We start from the raw sequence: 15,803 nt of genomic DNA on the forward strand, positions 1-15,803 counted from the left end.
GTCCCCAGGGGTTCCTGTGGGGTGGGCGTGGGGTGCGCCCAGGAGTGGTATGAAGCAGTGTTCTGTTCGAAAGAAGTTTTTACAGTCGTTTCCTGGGCCACCCTTCAAAAACACGTATCCAGGCTATGTGGTGGAATGGACTTCAGTGGCTCAAGCTCCAAGATGCTCCCTCTAGTGTCTTGTACGCTTAAAGGTTTTTCTCGACCTTGGAGAGGCAGGGCGATCTAAGGCCACCTACCAGAGTCAGTCTAAGGACCTATCAAATCCCGTCTGTCTCTACCTCTCTGGATGCGAGGTCTGCCATTCCTTTGCTTCCTTCTCTCCCATTGGCCCCTGGGAGATCGAGGCAGCTTTTTCCTTTTTCTTTAATCGATTGGGCGGCGCACAATCAAGGGAGGGTTGGGTCTTTGAAATCTTTTTTTACGCCCGGTTCCAAGATGGCGCTCATGGCCGCGCTGGGAATGCAGGGTGAAGCCGCAGTTCTGCCATCACTCAAGATGGCTGCCCCCATCAAGATGACCGGGGTGTGCCGGGGGGAAAGGGGCAGCATGATGGTCTGAGAAGGTAAGGGCTATTGCTCCATTGCAAGCCTCGCCTTGGGGCCTAGGAATGAGGAGTAGAAAGACTAGGAAGTTGGGTGAGGTCTGTGGCGGGGACTAGGATTAGAGAGTGGGGGAGGAGACAGGGGTGACAGGTAGGGGTGAGGGATTAAAGATGGGATGGGAGTGTGCCTGGGGTTCAAACTCCCTACCGGTGCCCTCTCTCCCCACACCTCCTGTTCCAGGTCTAGCGTTGGACCATGTGGAAGTTTCTGGGACTGGGGAGTCGGATAATGGGGGGTGGGGCCCGTGGTGGGTAGAGGAAGCTATAGAGTCCTTTCCCAGGCCAACCCAGGCTCCTCCCATGTCCTCTGGAATGAAATGGGGAACACACTGGGCCTAGCACCAATGGGTGCTTTGCCCCGCCGGAGCCCCCGTCGAGAGGAACCTCTTCCCAACCCTGGGAGCTTCGATGAGCTGCACCGGCTATGCAAAGGTGAGAACTTGTCATTTGTGTGTCTCAAGTTGAAGGGGCAGAGAAGGGGAGGGTCTTGAGTGCTGGGTGTCCAGTGATCGGAGCAGAAAAGGGGAGATCACAGCTGGGGCATCCAGCCCCAGTGAGGTTCAAGTGCCCCAATGGAGTGGAGCATTTCCCGTTGCAGGACTTGAAAGGAGGTCAATTTCTCCAAAGCACTTTCTGTGGGATTGAAAGGGGAGACTACTTCTTGGGGTAGGGATTCCTTGTCTGTGCTTATTCCTTCCCTTCCCCTCCCCTCCACCCCCTTCAGATGTATTCCCAGCACAGATGGAGGGAGTGAAGCTCGTTGTCAACAAGGTTCTGAGCAGCCATTTCCAGGTGCTCCCACTTCTCTGGCCCCTCCTTACTATTCCTCTCTGCCTGTCCCTGGATCTCCTTTTCCTTTCCTTTGTACTCCAGCCTTAGCCAGGCTATAGGGAACAAAGAGGGAGGATGTGGGGGCTCTCTTTACTTCCTTTGCCTGTGGGACTTGTTGCTTTTAATCTGTATATGTTGGAATGTCTGGGTGGGGAGAAGATGAAGAGTGGGACGGGGATTGAAATGGAGCAGGAATGCTTCTCCTCTATTGATTTCTCTTTCTCTAGGTGGCTCACACTGTGCACATGAGTGCTCTGGGCTTGCCCGGCTACCACCTCCATGCAGCCTATGCAGGGGATTGGCAACTTAGCCCCACTGAGGTGAGGGCTCCCCACACTTGGGTTATCTCCCTAAAAGCCCAGCTGGGACCCAGGTGTAGAGGAGGAGGAAATGTGTGTGTTATGGGGAAGAATGGTTTCTTCTGAATGGGAGAGGGTGGGGAAACATTTCTGTGAGGAGCTGAGAGTTCGTCTTTGTGGCTCCACCAGGGGGCGCTGGGTACTGTGAAAGAAATCCTGAACTTGGATTTAGGCTGAATCCTGCCACCCAGCTCAGTCTTACTGTCTACACTCTTCAACAGGTGTTCCCCACTGTGGTAGGGGATATGGACAGCAGTGGTAGCCTCAATGCCCAGGTCCTGCTCCTCCTGGCAGAGCGGCTCCGAGCCAAGGCTGTCTTCCAGGTGACCCATGGTTCCTGCCTTCAGACACTGAAGCATTTCCTCTTTCTCCTCCATGAGTGTCCTGCCCTGGGGGCTCTAGGAGGAGGAGCAGAGGCTATAGTGATCCTAAATAGGGAGAGAGATTTTACTTCTTGCTGTTCCTACCCAGACACAGCAGGCCAAATTCCTGACATGGCAGTTTGATGGCGAGTATCGGGGAGATGACTACACAGCCACTCTGACCCTGGGAAATCCTGACCTGATCGGGGAATCGGGTGAGGAATTGGCACAGGGTTCTATTCATCTTGGCTGCCCACTTGCTCATGTTGGCTCTGCCTCTTCACTGTCTGTACAGTTCAGGGATTAGAAAAGAAACTTCTTGGGCAGGCTGGGGTGGGGACTGCTGAGGTGAGGGAGCAGGCCTGTCTCTATGACTGACTGTGTCTCCCCAATCCCCCACAGTGATCATGGTTGCTCACTTCCTGCAGAGCCTCACTCATCGACTGGTGCTAGGAGGAGAGCTAGTTTATCACCGGCGGCCAGGCGAAGAGGGGGCCATCTTGACACTGGCTGGGAAGTACTCGGGTATGGGGTGAGGCAGAATAGTGATGGGGAGGGAAATCCTGAGCTTGGCTGGGGTTCCTGGCCTGTGTCCTAATACAGTAACATTTCTTTTCTCTTGTACTTTGTTTTTCACAGCTGTACACTGGGTAGCTACATTGAATGTGGGATCAGGTGGGGCCCATGCAAGTTATTACCACAGGGCAAATGAACAGGTGAGTCTCCTGATCCCGTCCCCCACACCTGCAAGTTGCTCTGGATCTCCCTCTACAGGCCCTACTGACCAACTGTTCTTCCTCCCCACACTACACATACATTTCACACATGCCTTCATTCTGCTGATGCCCTGTAAAGACTCCTCTAGTCTTCATTGAGACAGATCCCTCTCCCATCCTTCCCCTTGGTTCTCAGGTTCAGGTTGGAGTGGAGTTTGAGGCAAACACAAGGCTACAAGACACAACCTTCTCCTTTGGTTACCACCTGACTCTGCCCCAGGCCAACATGGTGTTTAGAGGTGAGGCTTATTCAGATGACATTCAGAGGTGCTGAGGGACTGGGGAGACAGTGGGAAGGAAGCTCCGCCTTACTTCTGCCGACCCCTTTCTCCAAGCCCTGTTAAATAACCTAGTCTATATCCTCTTCCCCAACAGGCTTGGTGGATAGTAACTGGTGTGTGGGTGCTGTGCTGGAGAAGAAGATGCCCCCCCTGCCTGTCACCCTAGCCCTTGGAGCCTTCCTTAATCACTGGCGCAACAGATTCCATTGTGGCTTCAGCATCACTGTGGGCTGAGGTTGTCCCAGAGCCAGCCCCCACAGCAGCTGGAACCTCTGAGTCAGGTGCCCTAGGGCCAGAGACTAGGCCCTTCCCCAGAGCCCACCTTGCTGGGTGATCTCTAGGGCCCAGGAGCCAGAGTGGGGACAGGACCATGCCCTCCTCAGAACTGGAGCTGCCACAGGGGCAGCTGCTGAGGCAGTGGTTTGAGGCTCCCTACTCTGCCATCAGCCCCAGAATCATCTTCCCATGCTCTTGTGGCTCTGGACTAAGGGAGAAGGATTAAGGGGTATGTCTGGCTGATTTTCCTCCCCTCACTCCCATTTCCTTCATTTCCCTGTGGATTAAAGCTCCTAGCCTCTTCCTCTTCAGAGCAGAAAAATCTGCATGGGATTAGCTCCCCATCCTCTTTTCCATCCCAGAGTCTCCCAAGGCTGGGAAGGAATGGCTGAAGGGCTAAATCTTTCACCTCAGAAAGTGGGGCCCACCTATTCCCAGAAGGAGCTTCTTTACCTCTTAGCCCTGGGGCTTCGTCTTTCCCCATCTTCTGTGCTTCCAGAGAACAACTTTGTCCCCATGGCGACCCCTCACTCTCCCCATTACTGCATGAAGAGGCAGTTATTGCTTTAATCTTTCATTGCAACCAGGGGGCTCCCTTTCTACTGGCCCCAACCTATGGTTCCAGCGTTTTCCCCTTTCCAGTCCAATGTGTCCAGGTGGGCTGGGAAAGGAGGTGAACTGGACCTTAGCTGCAGATCTCCTGGAGCAGTGGCATCATGGTGGACAGTCCCTGGATGTGCTGGATTTGGTACCCATATGCGTTGTTAATGCTCCGGAGCTCAGCCAACAGGCCCAGCAGCTTCGCATATAGAAACCTGGGAAGAAGTAGTGGGGTCACCAGGGAAAGAGAAGGGAAATAAAGCAGCTGAGAGTCTTGTCCTGAGGCCCTGATTCCCTGAACTGCCCCTCAGTGAAGCTAGGTCTGAACACTAGAAAATATGCTCTGGTGTGACAAATGTACCAAAAGTTCCAAAGGTCCCCGAGGGGGCCTCTGACACTGACTCCTTTCACTATGCCATTTTTCTTGAACCCAGAGCTCTGAGCCCCAAGTGTGAAGAAAACCCCAGACTTGGCCAGATTTTCAACTGTGTGGCATCTGAGGATCTGGCCTTCCAGAGCAGGTTCCAGAAGGTGGATGTGTTCTGTGGTATAAAGCATCCCTTTTCTGGCCAAATGGGCTCATTGAGGAATAAGCAAGAACAGAAGTGGAGCATACCTTAGAGCCTGGATAGATCATGGACTGTGATACAGGGACTGGCTTTGGCCATGAAAGTGAATGACCATAACTTCAAGGGGAATGAAAAATTAAAGGAATTGGACCAATGGAGAGGAGGGGAAGGGCCAAGGAAAGAGAGTGAACAAAACTGTTGAAAGGCTGCTCTAGTCTGGAGAAGTTGCTTGGTGAGGTGATGGATGTCATCAATCTCAGGAATGCTATTATACAGAGCCTGTGAGCTACTACCTTGCATCTCTACTGAATAAAAAAATATGGAAAAAGTGAGATGAAATAGCAGTAGGAGCAATTTGGATGCTGGAGCTCTGTGAGATGGGAGGGAAGGACTAGACCTTCAAGGGCCCTGGTTTCCCAAAAGAAAGGACAGCAAAAGCTTCCTGAGTTCTATGTCTCCCTAACCCGTTCCTGCTCTGGTATAGCCTCCAGTCCCACCATACCGGTCCCGGGGACTTGGCTGCTGGCCTTTGATGTATCTCTGCAGAGTCAGTGCCATCTCCTCTTGCAACTGATCAATCTCTTCCCTCCGGGTTACCCCAGGCCGGTCTGTAAGATAGGGAGTAGGGCAGGACAAGGTTGGGGGTTGTGGGTAGCCTGCACAGGGGGGACCCAAGGCTGAGATCGACCCATTCCAGTGGTTTGAAGACTAAGGCTTGGATGGGTGGATGCAGGGAGCTGGGAGTTTGGGCAGAGGTGGTGGAACAAAAGCTTTTGGGCTTTGGGGGATACTCACCAGGAGAGAAGAGGGCCATGGCAGCCATGAGCACATACTCGGGCTCCTGGAGCTGCAGTCGCCGCAATGTCCTATGGAAGCCAAAGAGCAACTCCAAAAACTCTTCCTGAAACCCCGCTGTGGGAGACACAAGGCTTAGGAGCCTTTGGTTCACCTTGCCACATACCATACCAAAGGGATGCCTTCTGCTGTTCTAGCACCATCTCACCATGCACTGCATCTTCTATTGTGTAGCGAAGAGGTCCACAGAGGAAGTTTTGCGTTTGGAGACAGAAAGTGGTATTGAGTGCTATATGACAGATTTCTATAGCTGCTCCTTTGAGAAGAGAGATTTGGTCCTCCATGGGCAGGGACCTGTGGGGAGTAGGTAACCGGCACTTCAGACTCTAGCCTGAACTTCAGAGAGGGAGCGGAACACCCAGTTCTGATTGGATACTTAAAAACAAAGCTGGGAATTCAAGACCTGGCTTTTGGAAAGGCTGAAGGATGGGTTAGTTTGGTCAGTGACTTTATTTATTTTTGGTCAGGGGCAGATTATAGTTTACTGGAGTGTTTTCTTCCTGAAAGGTAAGGAGAGGTCACATACCGAAAGACAGGGAGATCCTTGGTGAACTTGATGATTTGCTGTACCATGAAAGTACTGATGTCTGCAAAGTGTGTGAGCAGCGCTAGTGCAGGGACAAGGGTGGGCAAGCGCTGGTGATGGATGAACAGATGAGCTGGAGGCTGCAGAGATCAGAACCTAAGTAAGAGGCACCCCCTCCACCACCCCTTAGGAATCCCCTTTAGGCCTCTCCAGCTTTATCTTGGATGGGTTCTAGGCTGAGGAATCTGCCCCACTGAGGTTCCAGAGAAGTCCCGTCCTCTGTATTGGTGCATGGCACACAGCCCCCTCCCTCAGGCCAGCCTCCTTGGGCACCCTTTTTGTCACACTCTAGCTTGAATCCTGTAAGTGCTCACCCTGAACTGCACAAACTGGTGAAACATGGGGCCCACGTGGCGGGTGTGGGCCCCCAGGAGTGTCTGGACTAGCTCTTTCTGCTCCTTACTCAGCTGCATCGACGCTTGCTGTGCCCGTCGTTGGGCCTGTCTTGCTCGCCGCAATGCCAGGGCTCCTGCTGACAGGATCACTGTGCCCAGGGAAGGGATGTGACAAAGCTATTGAGACCAGCAGAGAGCGACTTTCTCTGCCAGCCCCTGGTCCGTGACCCTCAGACACTGCACGATGAAGGACACAGGGACAGAGGAGAGTTCCTGAGGCCTCCTTGGGCTTGGGTAAAGTCCCAGAGGCTCCAGGTGGCAGGAGGTTCCTGTACACTCTCCTCGACCTGCGAGGCACTGCAGCAGAAAACAATGCACTGTGGGAGGGAAAGAGAGGATGGAGAGTAAAGTGGGAACAGCGGAAGGATATGTTTGGCTTCTGGGGGAATGTTGAAGCGGGAGGACCCTTGGTACCTAAAACATCACCTATGTTTGCATGGCATTGTAATTTCAAAGGTTCTGAGGTTAAATCTCCATGGGTAAAGAGGGCAGGTGTTATCTATATTTTTCAGAAACACAAACAGGCTGACATTCCAGTGACAGGTCCAAGATTACTTATGTGATGTAGTTTGGATTCAAACCAAGATTTTTTTTTGACTTCTACAGTTTCCACTGCTCCATATGGAACAGTTGTGTGATGTCATAGAAAAAGCAAGTGTCTGACGAATACTGACCCTATAACTTTTCAGCTGAGTAGACTTGGGCAAGTTGACTTCTGTTACGTTAAGTTGACTACAAGTTACATTATTTGTTGGGAGCATAGCCTAATTATCTGGCACAGAGGAAAAGCATTAAATAATTAATTTAACAATGATCAAGTACCTACGATGTGACAGGCAGTATGCTTGAAAAATAGAAGAGAAAGAGCAAGCCATAGAGGAAGAGTGTTCCGGGTAGAGGCAATGGCAAGTGTAAGTAGAAGTTACAACATTCCCGAGGATACCGCGCTTGGTGTGTTTGAGAATGGCATTGATGTCAGTGTGGTTGGGATGGACTGAGCAAGGGGAAGAGTAGGAAGTAAAACCTGAGAGGTGGTATTGGGGAGCTCAACCATGAGGTCATGGACCGTGTAAGAGAGATGAGGAGCCCTTGGAGGTTTTGAGCAGAAAAGTGACACTGTCTGACTTGTTTAAAAAGCTTACTCTGCCTGCTGTGTGGAGAATACGCTGCGGGAACAAGGGCAAAGCATAGTCAGTGGAGAGACATAGTCAGTGGATTCTAGGGACGGTAGGGGGCCAACTCACTGTCTTTCTTCATGCCAGCATCTAGGCACTTCTGCAACCTGCAGGCTGGGCAGTGGCGCCTCTGGGCCTTGCTGACCTTACAGCTTCCCACAAAGGGACAGGTGAGAGCGGTGCTTTTGTTGACTGTTCGCCTGTGAGGACGGAGACGTGAAGGGTCAGGGATGGTAGCGAGCAGGTGGGTATGTGAGGGGCCCAAATGACATGGTCTAAAAGAATTTATGGTGACATGGGCTAATCTGAGCTGTGCCTAGAGGCCCCTAGGGATGGAGAGGATACAATGCATCTCAAGCATTTCCACCGGGGCACAGAATCAGGAAAGCCTGGTTGATGCTGTACTAGCTTGCTGCTTTGCCTTGAATGAAGACACTTGACTAAGGAATTGTGGCCATAGGACAGATGTTCTGCCTTCCCTCTGTAATTTTGCCACCTGTTTATACAGTATTGAGGTTGGCAATTTGCAGCATAGCCAGCCACAGGGTAGTTAGGCTCCAGGATGCAGGAATGACGTAGCAGGACAAGCTCGGGCATGTGCCAGGGCTTAAAGGCTGCCTGCAAGCAGTTTGAGAGTTTCAGTTTGGGAGGAGGTTCTCACCTGAAGAAACCCTTGCAGCCCTCACAAGTCAGGGCATGGAAGTGGTAGCCCGTGGCTCTGTCCCCGCACACCACACAGTTCCTTGGCTCATCTTCCCCGCTGGTCATGGCTTCAGGTGTTGGGGTGGCTGTCACAGGCCCCTGAATGTGGAGGGGTTAGCATTCAGCTCTGGACCCCCTTGACCCTCTTCTCCCCCTTCTGCAGAGCCTCTTCACAAACCTGCCCTGGGCCTGACCCTCTGTGTTATCTGCACTTTATTGCTTTCAGTTTCTGGCCCCCAAAAGGTATCCTACCTGCTCCTTTTAGGCAGCATGTCACCTGTAGGCCACAGAATCTGGTGTCGGATTCTTCTCAGACTACCACTCTGACCCCGCTTTCCCCTTGATCTCAGGAGCTACCGGAGTTAAGAGTTAGGGATTATGGCCTCAGTACCTGGAAAACAAGGAACACCTGGTATGTGTGGCTTCCAGTTGTTCTCAGCGACTACCAGGATAGGGCACAGACTCTGGACCCAGGGCAAAGGCTTGGGTGGGAGGTGTTCCCAGCATGCCCATGGTGCTGGTTGCTGCCACATGGGGAGGGACCCTGGTAGGTGGGAAGCTCATGACTCATTAGAAGCTGTGCCTTATCAGATCCATTTCCCTACTGCCGAGCTTCAGGCTAGATCTTCTGCCTCCCCTGTACATGGATCCTGGACAAGCTGTGGGGAGAGACAGAGAGAGACAGAGCAAGTGGTCTCACACGCAGTATGTCAACAGTAAAAGAACAGGAAAAACAATTGCCAGGCTCTCAAAAGGAGAGTTCTTCAAAAGAGACTGGGGTCTAATCAAGAGCTGATGCAAAGAACTAGAAGAGGTCCTATTTCCCAACTAAGAAGGGCTGAGAATTAAATCAAAGTGGGCTCAAATAAACTAGAGGTAGTTGGGATTGATTTGAGGGCTCTTACATTAAAGCTGGCTTCATCGGAGTGTGACCTGTGCAGTCACACAGGCTCTGTACTCAAAGTGGTTTCAGGTTTGGTTTAATGCTCTGCTGTTGCTGCTGTCTTGAAATTCTTCATGATTTTTGAACAAGGGGCCCTGCATTTTCATTTTTTAGTGGGCCATGCAAATTATGTACCTGGTCCTGTCTGGAGCCAAGATGAAGGACTTCTAATTAATAAGTTTAAGAATCGGAAGTAGGAGTCTTCACTGGGGTTGTAAAGTGTTCCATAGACATTGAAGAATAATTTTGCAAATGTAGAAAGTGTATACACACACACTCTCTCTCTCTCCCAATGCCTATGAACAGAAAAAGTAATTTCAAAAGCTATTTGGATGTTTTAGAGATGGATAACATGTTAGATACATCTATGTTGGATAAATCTGATCCCACACACTGGAATAAGGTCCAAATCTCAGTCTTTCCATTTGAAAGGTCCTTCTCATTGCACATATCCCTGGATGTTTGCTATTTCTGCACTTATCCAGTCTTCTCTCACTGGAAATAAGCATTTTTCTTTTTTCCCTTTTTATTTTCTGTCATGTATCTGTCTCTTTAGTTAAGGGTTAAATTATAGTTAATGTTGCTCTAAAGATGAGTTAAAAACCCAAGTGCAGGCTAGAGCCATAAAAACACACTTGCAGAGAGAGACAGAGACAGAGAGGAGACTGAGTTAGAGAGAGTCTTGTTTAGGTCCCCAGGATAAGTTGGTGGAACCCTTCATCTCAAGTAGGTACAACATCCAGCTATGGATAACTTATTGCATTTTGAAATAATCTGAGTTCCAGAGGGCACAGGTGCTTAGATCTGGTCTTGGGAGTTGGTAAGCCTATATATGTGTATGCATCTGTTGGTATCTTTGCATGAGTGGGACTGTGAGAATTCATACTAATGCAATCAACAAATACTGACTGAGAACCTACTATATATGAGACAATAGGGGGAAAAAGATGAATAAGATACTCTCCTGCTCTCATGGAGTTTAAACATGCTAGTTGGGGAGACATACCTTTACAAAGATGCAAATAAATATGTGGTCAGATCACTGATGATGCTTGCATAGGGCATTATGGGATCACAGGAGAGGGGCACCTGATCTTGCTTTGGCAAAGGGGTGTTTAGGAAGAGGCAGGAAAGGCTTCCTGGAGGAATGGCAACTGAGTTGATTTTTAAAGGATAATGGGGAGTTAGCCAGGTAAAAATAAAAGACAGTTCAGGTAGAGGGTGCAACCTGAGAAGTTCAAGAAGCCAGATACAAAAAACAGCTATGGTAGAACCACAAATATGCCTTTCTTGCTGGAGCATATCATTTCAGGCTGGAAGTGGGAAGAGAGAAGTCTAAAGAGATAAGGGATGAGGCTGAGATGTAGGCAAGGCCAGTCCACAAGAGACCGCATATGCCAGAGAAAGCAGTGTGATTCCATCAGGAAGCTTTTAAAGGGTAAGATGGGAGATGACATTGTCAGATCTAGTCCAGATATCTAACTACTGGCTGCTTGGAAGATGGATTTGAGGAAGCAGGACTGGAGGCAAAAAACCAGTTAGAAAGGTATTGCCATAAAATAGGTGAGGGATTAAGCCTGAGCTAGGATAGTGGTCGGATGTAGTGGAGGAGCGTGTTTTGAGAAATACATGGGAGATGAAATAACTGGAACTTGGTGACTACTACAATGTCTGGGCTGAGAAAGAGAAAGAGAAGTTAAAGACAACTCCAGGTTCCTAGCATGGGTGATTGAGTGTTTGGTGGTACCACCAACTGGGAGAGGGATTACAGGAGGAGTGCAGGGCCCTCTGTCCTTGGGCCCCTGCCCACTTCCACAGCTGCCAAATTACTCTAGCAATAAGTTATTAAGTACCCACTCTGTGGTGAGGCACTGTGGGGAGGGATAAAAGAGAGGGTTCCTATTATCAAGGAATTTACTATCTAATTGTGGAGACTGCGTAAGTAAATTGAACTCCTAGATCTTACAAGGAAATATATGATCAAACTCTAAATTGTGTGGTAAAGATTATATATCATACTATCAATGTTAATTGTTTCATTAATTTGTTCCGAGTGCCCAATATGAGCAGTGTACTGTGTAAGAATCCTTATCTGTGTTAACACTAAAACGTAGGTGATATCACCACTTTACAGATGAGAAGACTGAGGCCAGAGAGTTTAAATAACTTGTACAAGGATTACTATACCTAGTAGTTTATTAAATTACTTCACTTGGATGTCACATAGGCGTCTCAATTCAATGTGTCTAAAATGGAGCTTTATGACATCTAAGGCACAAGCAACAAAATAAAAAACAAGCAAGTGGGACTACATCAATCTAAAAAGCTTCTGCACAGCAAAAGAAATGATCAACAAAATGAAAAGTCCACTTGCAGAATGGGAGAAAATATTTGCAAACCATACATTCGATAAGGGTTAATACCCAAAACAAATAAAGAACTCATACAACTCAATAACAAAACCCCCAAATAATCCGATTTTAAAATAGGCAAAGGACCTGAATAGACATTTTTCTAAAGTAGATATTCAAATGGCCAACAGGTACATGAAAAGGTGCTCAACATCACTGATTATTATGGAAATGCAAATCAAAACCACAATGTGGTTATCATACCTGTTAGAATGACTGTCATCAAAAAGACAAGAAGTATAAAAATTGTGAATCACTATGTTGTACACCTGAAATGTATATAATATTGCACATCAACTATACTTCAATAAAAAAGTATTTAAAAAAAAAAGACAACAATGTTGGTGAGGATGTGGAGAAAAGGGAACCCTTGTGCACTGTTAGTGGGAATGTAAATTGGTACAATCACTGTGGAAAAGATTATAGAGGCTCCTCAAAAATTAAAAGTAGAACCACCAAATGATCCAGCAATTCCACTTCTGGGTATATATCTGAAGAAAACACAGTTGCAGCCTTATTTATAATAGCTAAGACTTGGAAACAACCTAAGTGGCTATCAATGGGTAAAGAAGATGTAAGATATATATGTTTATTATATATAATATATATTTAATATATAATCTATGTTTAACTCAGCATAAAAAAGAAGGAAATTCTACCATTTGTAACAACATGGATGAACCTTGAGGGCATTTTGCTGAGAAAATAATAGAAGGACAAATACTGTATTCTCTCACTTATATGTGAAATCTCAAAAAACTCTCAAACTCCTAGAAATAGAGAACAGAGGTGGAGGGGGTGTTGAGTGAAGCTGGTCAAAAGGCACAAACTCCTAGTTGTAACTTAAATAAATTCTGAGGTTGAATACAACATAACTATAGTTAAAAATACTCTATTGTATATTTGAAGGTTGCCAAGAGAATAGATCTTAAAAGTTCAAGCCCTCATCATTTTCCACTTATCACTTCAAGTGGCCTACTAAATTATTCTCCCTATGACCAGCTTCATCTCTTTCCAACCCATCCTCCATGCTGTTGCTATTTCTAAAATGCAAATTTGATCATGTCTCTCTCCTGCTTAAAATTCTTCATTTGCTTCTCATCACCTTCAGGGTAAAATACAATCTCTTTAGCATGTCACACAAAGTACTTTGTGATCTGGCTCCTATTTATCACTCTGACCTCATCTGTCCCAACCCCACTTCCCTCCCCTGACCTGACACATCACACTTCTGCTCTAGATATGCTTACACTTTTAGAGTTCCCTGAACAAGCTATGCTCACACACCTCTGAACATCTTGTTATTGTTATTCTGTCTGGTTGGAATTGCCACACACACCCCACTTCCAAACTGCCACACATCCCCCTCCCCGTGACTCCCGATCCTTTTGGCCTTTCATACCTGAGTATAGCAGATCATCTATGGGAGCCTGTGGGTTAGAGCTACATGTTTGCACACACATTTATTGCAGCACTTTTCACACTGAAGAGCAACCGTCTCTTTCTCTCTGACTCTGTCAATCAGCTGCGAGTTGTTGAAGTCAAGAGCTACATCTTTTATTTTTGGATCCTTAGGGTCTTGTATACTCCAGGCACATATAATAAATGTTTATGGAGTGAATAAATGGGCTTGGATATGAATTAAGATCTGATTCCAAACTCATGCTCATTCCATATGGCATCATATGTAATTATTTGTGAATGCGTTCATTCATTAAACAAGTACTTAATGGGTATCTATTTTGCCAGGTATTTTCTAGCAATGCAGGTTCCATGTCATCTGGATACATTCTTGTCTCCCTTTTGTCTGCTGTCTTTCATAGCTGATTATCCTTTGCTGTCTTGAGTTTCTGACAGGATACTCATTTGTCTTCTAGTGTCTTCTGGTCTGTTTCCTGACTCCTTTCTGACTTTGGAACCATGCTACCTGCTGTTCTTACCTGCCATGTTTGCATCTGACATGTGATCAACCTCACTCAGGTGGCTACTGAGCCAAATTTCCAGTCTGGACCTGCTTTATCCTGTTTGGCCTCCCAGATTTTAGAGCAAACAATTCCTTGAAAAGGAGGGGTTTAGGCTCCCTCCTTTCCTTTGTACTTTGTAATCTGGCTTTGATCTTCTTTTTCTAAATTCTTATTCTCATTCTAGTATGTGAATACCTTCAAAATCTGCAACTCCAGTTCCAAGCATAGGATTTTACTAGTCTTAGTAGTTCCTCCTGATGTCTGTTCAGATTAAATCTCATTGTCTTCCTTTCTCTGGACTCCCAGTGCTCTTGACCAGACTTCCACCACAGCACCTATAACAACGCTGCACCTTCGCTTTCCCATGACCACCTCTCCCCTTCTAGACTGTAGGCTCTATGTCATGTGGGTCTTCTTTTCCCAATCCCTAGCATAAGTCCTGGTCACAATGTGTGTTTAACAGCCAATGAATAATTGAGTAACTCCAATTTTTCTGGTCCTGAATTCCAGGAGTCATTTTGAATCCTATCCTAAATCTTGTTAGTCACCAAGTCTCATTGATTCCTTATGTCTTATGTTTCTTGATGTTGTCCTTTTTCTTCTGTTACTGTCACAACACTCACCCAGACTCCTGCACTTTATTCAGCTACGACAGCCTCGTCTTTGTCTCCCTGCTCTTGGTTTTTCTCTTGTCAAATCAGTTCTATGTTTCCCCTGCAGGAATAATATAAAAATGCCATTTGCATGAAGGTCAGGTTTAAATTCCTTATTCTGATATTCAAGGCCCTCACATCTCCTGCAACTTCTTTTTCTCCTTCTCCCTCTCTTTCTAACATTTGTCTAAATTTTACCCTTCCTTTATAAAGATCCAACCCAAATCCCATTTTACCCAGGAAGCTTTTGACTCTTTCAGTCCTAGACAATGTCTTTCTTCTTTGACTTATTACTATTTACTAGTATACAACTTACTGTCGTAGTACACTTGGGCATTTTAATCATCTATGGCAGAGATTGGTAATTTATGGCTTGTAAGTCAAATCTAGTCTGCTGCCTGTTTTTTGCACAGTCTGTGAACTGAGAATGGTTTTTACATTAAAAATTTAAAACCAGAAAAAGAATACTTTGTAGACATGAAAGTTATATGAAATTTACATGCAAGTGTCCACAAATAAAGTATTATTAGAATATAGCTACACATATTTGTTTACATATTGTCTATGACTGCTTTCAAGCTATAATGGGAGATTCAAGTAGTTTGACTATAAGGTTTGCAAAGCCTAAAATATTTATTCTCTGGCTGTTACAGAAAAACTTCGCTGACCTCTGATCTAGGATCTTAAATTCTCTGTATAATCTTTGCATGGCTGTTCAAGAACTTTGGAGAAGTCTGCCTCACTAAAGACAATCTTTTCAATGCTAATTAGCCATTCATTAGAAAGGTGTGCGAAGGAAGCCAGAGAGTAGGCTACAGAGAGTGAGTAGGAGCTAGCCTAGTTAGAAATTTAGTAACTTAGGCAACCAGAATCCCATTGGAAAGAGAGAGTCAGAAGACCTCAGGTAGATGGGGGAAGAGACATGATCGTTTTTTCATCTTCTCTGTCTCTGAACTGGCAGAGAAAAATGTAAAAGTACAGAGGATCTAGCTAAAGAAAGGGTTTTTGAGCTCTTACTTGAATCTGATTGTTGAGAAGATATCAGTGGTTGCTGGCTGAGAAGCTCAGCTATTAATGACTTGGTTATTACAGGCCGTGAAAGAAACTATCTAAAGAGTATAACGGCTAAAGCTGAAAGTGTTTGGCTTTGGCTGACTGAAGCTTTAAGTAGGCTAAAAGGTTTTTACAATGCCTAGAAGTATCACAGGCAAGAGCATTAAAGGAGTTTTTACTTAGGTGTTCTATTACTTCTTGTGCTAATCATATTGTTTCCTTAAAATTTATACAACACGGTAATTATTTAGTAAATTTCCATCTTATTGAAAAATAATCCATATAGATTGGACTGGGCTTCATCTTTCACATCTGCTTCTTACACCTTGGCAGAGTCCACTGGTTGTGGTACTCAAGCACGGACCACCAAATGGGTTGCTACTGGAATTGCAGGAAGGAAAAAGCTAAA

At 46.6% G+C, this 15,803-nt stretch overlaps 2 protein-coding genes across 7 annotated transcripts; one reads left to right on the forward strand and one right to left on the reverse strand.

Moving 5' to 3' along the window:
• Positions 1–282: 282 nt before the first annotated feature.
• TOMM40L (translocase of outer mitochondrial membrane 40 like) lies at positions 283–5,103 on the forward strand. 3 transcript variants are annotated; one of them, XM_064477920.1, is made up of 10 exons: positions 283–564; positions 785–1,035; positions 1,328–1,395; positions 1,662–1,754; positions 2,015–2,116; positions 2,265–2,370; positions 2,558–2,680; positions 2,795–2,871; positions 3,068–3,170; positions 3,307–5,103. In XM_064477920.1, exons 2-10 carry the CDS (start codon positions 921–923, stop codon positions 3,444–3,446), a joined length of 927 nt encoding a protein of 308 aa, XP_064333990.1. In that variant the 5' UTR covers positions 283–564; positions 785–920; the 3' UTR covers positions 3,447–5,103. The 3 variants fall into 3 exon arrangements, with proteins under 3 accessions (XP_064333990.1, XP_064333991.1, XP_010991336.1); XM_010993034.3 differs by having other exon boundaries at positions 285–564; positions 885–1,035; XM_064477921.1 differs by lacking the exon at positions 2,015–2,116 and having other exon boundaries at positions 284–564; positions 885–1,035.
• Positions 4,174–8,856, reverse strand: NR1I3 (nuclear receptor subfamily 1 group I member 3). 4 transcript variants are annotated; one of them, XM_031435905.2, is made up of 9 exons: positions 8,623–8,802; positions 8,330–8,469; positions 7,738–7,868; positions 6,413–6,582; positions 6,039–6,178; positions 5,661–5,806; positions 5,453–5,569; positions 5,160–5,265; positions 4,174–4,303 (listed from the first exon to the last, which is right to left on the reverse strand). In XM_031435905.2, the coding sequence occupies exons 2-9, from the start codon at positions 8,434–8,436 to the stop codon at positions 4,174–4,176; spliced, it is 1,047 nt and encodes a 348-aa protein (XP_031291765.1). In that variant the 5' UTR covers positions 8,437–8,469; positions 8,623–8,802. The 4 variants fall into 4 exon arrangements, with proteins under 4 accessions (XP_031291765.1, XP_031291766.2, XP_064333988.1 ...); XM_031435906.2 differs by lacking the exon at positions 4,174–4,303 and having other exon boundaries at positions 5,027–5,265; positions 8,762–8,856; XM_064477918.1 differs by lacking the exon at positions 4,174–4,303 and having other exon boundaries at positions 5,100–5,569; positions 8,762–8,798.
• Between the last annotated feature and the right edge of the window lie 6,947 nt (positions 8,857–15,803).

This window comes from Camelus dromedarius, chromosome 23 (assembly GCF_036321535.1).
Source record: "Camelus dromedarius isolate mCamDro1 chromosome 23, mCamDro1.pat, whole genome shotgun sequence".
In the NCBI taxonomy this organism is placed as follows: Eukaryota; Metazoa; Chordata; class Mammalia; order Artiodactyla; family Camelidae; genus Camelus; species Camelus dromedarius.

Coding starts and splice junctions, on each gene's coding strand:
- NR1I3 (XM_031435905.2), bottom strand. CDS start 8,436: ATGACCAGCGGGGAAGATGAGCCAAGGAACTGTGTGGTGTGCGGGGAC. Junction 5,807..6,038: donor AAGGATCTCCCTGTCTTTCG/GTATGTGACCTC, acceptor TACTCCCCACAG/GTCCCTGCCCATGGAGGACC. Junction 4,304..5,159: donor CAGCCAAGTCCCCGGGACCG/GTATGGTGGGAC, acceptor ACTTCTTCCCAG/GTTTCTATATGCGAAGCTGC.
- TOMM40L (XM_064477920.1), top strand. CDS start 921: ATGGGGAACACACTGGGCCTAGCACCAATGGGTGCTTTGCCCCGCCGG. Junction 1,755..2,014: donor GGCAACTTAGCCCCACTGAG/GTGAGGGCTCCC, acceptor ACTCTTCAACAG/GTGTTCCCCACTGTGGTAGG. Junction 3,171..3,306: donor GGCCAACATGGTGTTTAGAG/GTGAGGCTTATT, acceptor CTTCCCCAACAG/GCTTGGTGGATAGTAACTGG.